The 2,070-nt window shown below is 43.2% G+C and overlaps 1 protein-coding gene across 4 annotated transcripts in view; it reads right to left on the bottom strand.

Annotated features, from left to right (window-relative positions):
- Positions 1–448: 448 nt before the first annotated feature.
- DOP1A (DOP1 leucine zipper like protein A) overlaps positions 449–2,070 on the bottom strand; it is a 125,452-nt gene continuing 123,830 nt past the window's right edge. For all 4 annotated transcript variants that reach the window (XM_061427303.1, XM_061427305.1, XM_061427304.1 and 1 more), the window contains one exon: positions 449–1,058. In XM_061427303.1, coding sequence (XP_061283287.1) covers positions 753–1,058 — 306 coding nt within the window. In that variant the 3' untranslated portion in view covers positions 449–752. The remainder of the gene's footprint in view (positions 1,059–2,070) is intronic.

The raw sequence follows: 2,070 nt of genomic DNA, 5'->3' as shown, positions 1-2,070 counted from the left end.
CTCCTGTGATGTCTTTTCCATCGATGTTACCTCCCCACGATGTCATTTTGCAGTCCTGGTAGTCACCACTGGTGATACAACTGAGCAGGGTGGAGAAGACTTAATACAAATCCAACCAGTGTTTTTCATAGCAGAGTCTTCAAAGCAGCTCTTATATACTTACCTCTTGAGTTAATATCAGCGGGAACTCAGAAGGGTGGTGACTGTGGAGGCTGTGGACCTCTACTCTGTACTGAGGTGGAGATGCCTGTGCTACATTGACTTACAAGGATGCATGGGCCAAGCCTCAGTTTTCTTTACTCCTCTTAGTGAAGGTAAGTGGGAGAAACTGGCTGTAAGACATTACCAAGCCTCTGACAGAGAAGTGACACCATTTTTATACTAGAATGTGGTTAATAAGTCAAAGCAGAAGAGTCTCCAACCCATCTAAATTAAACAAAGCCTGAAATGAATAGAAAAAATGTACAGTGTGTATTTGGCAGATTTAAGACAACTCAGGACAATAAAACAATGGACGATAGTGGACTATTTACGTATATATAGATCTCTCTTAGGCACCATAATCAACATGAGCCCACAGTTATTTAAACTTGATTCAGGCCACAGTCAGACATTTGTTCTTATTTACAAATATTTAAATTAAATACAACCTGAAACATGTTTTGTTACATACAAAAAAAAAGAAACTATACAACTCAGGAGCAAATGTTTTAAATAATTACATTTAAACTAAATGGAACCACTTGTGGTGCTCAAGTTTTTACCACCCCTTCCAGAAAATCTTTTTCTACCATCTCTTCTATTTTTTGCCTAGCTTTGCTGGAAAATGGTTTGTGGTTTTCCAGCTTCAAGTCCTTGTTGGGGAAGGCGGTGGAGTAGAGGACGGGGCTCCCTGAGTGTCCTGCGCACCGGCTGGTGACTTTGCTGTTGAAGACCTGGCTGAGCACGTTGAAGAACGGCAGCAGCTGCTCCAGGCTGCGCACGGTGCAGGCGGTGAGCAGCAAGTGCCCCGGCTCCCAGCCCAGCGCTCTCCCTGAGTTGTCCTCCTCCGGAGTTTTCTGCAGAAAACAGAGAGGCAGCTGTTAGCAACAGAAGGCCTCAGTCTGTGAGAAAACTTAAACAGAGTTAAGAAATGAATACAAATGATGACATTAAGTCTCCATTCCAGACTTGCTAAAACACCTGCTTCTAACTGAGGCCTTCTGGTGCCAATTATTAACTGTACACTGTAGGAAGATTTTCCATCTAGAATGCACAAGCAAGCTTAGTTATTAGCGGAATTGGTTTTGGATATGGACAAATACTAAAGTTCATCTTGTGCTTTGCATATACTCAAAAAGCTCCCAGATTTCTGGACTCCCACTAATGTATCCGAGGACTAGGTCATAAAATGACCACAGAAGAAGAGACAGAAGGTCTTATACATGTCACTGTTAATACATCAATCAATTACATTGTGGCCAGAAGGCTTAAACCTGCCACGGGACAGTAGCAGAGCCCAGTGAGTAATCACACCACACAGGGAGAGGAGAGGCCCGCCAAGGGGAGACCTGCTGTGTGCTTCTAGCTTGCACACCACACAGGGAAGGGGAGGCCCGCCAAGGGGAGCCCTGCTGCGTGCTCCTAGCTTGCACACCACATGGGGAAGGAAAGCTGGGCCTGGAGGCAAAGTTAGTCCAGGGTTGGTATCCTGCTCTGCCTTGTCCTTACTGTGGGCAAGATAAAACCTATAAAACGGCGCAGCAGAGAAGTAAAATGAGAATGTATGTGAAGACTGTCCACCAAGTACAAACAGTAATTTACAGACTTAAGCAGCTAATTTGAGAAGCCACCTAAATTATACAAATACAGTTGTAGACATTAGTCTATCTACACAATGTTCTGAGAGATCTGAAGATGTCTGAAGTGGGGCAGAATCATAGATAGGAAAACATACTGAGTAAAGATAATGAAAACAACAGGTAGAAAAAAAATATCAAGCAGGACTTAGGAAGCAGAATTATAGTCGGTCGTATTTGTTAACAAATGGGGTTTGCCTTCTAAGATGTTGCTGAGAAACTTTCATTGTTT

The sequence above is a fragment of the Bos javanicus genome, chromosome 9, assembly GCF_032452875.1.
Source record: "Bos javanicus breed banteng chromosome 9, ARS-OSU_banteng_1.0, whole genome shotgun sequence".
Lineage (NCBI taxonomy): Eukaryota > Metazoa > Chordata > Mammalia > Artiodactyla > Bovidae > Bos > Bos javanicus.
This window is presented reverse-complemented; position numbering and strand designations above follow the sequence as displayed.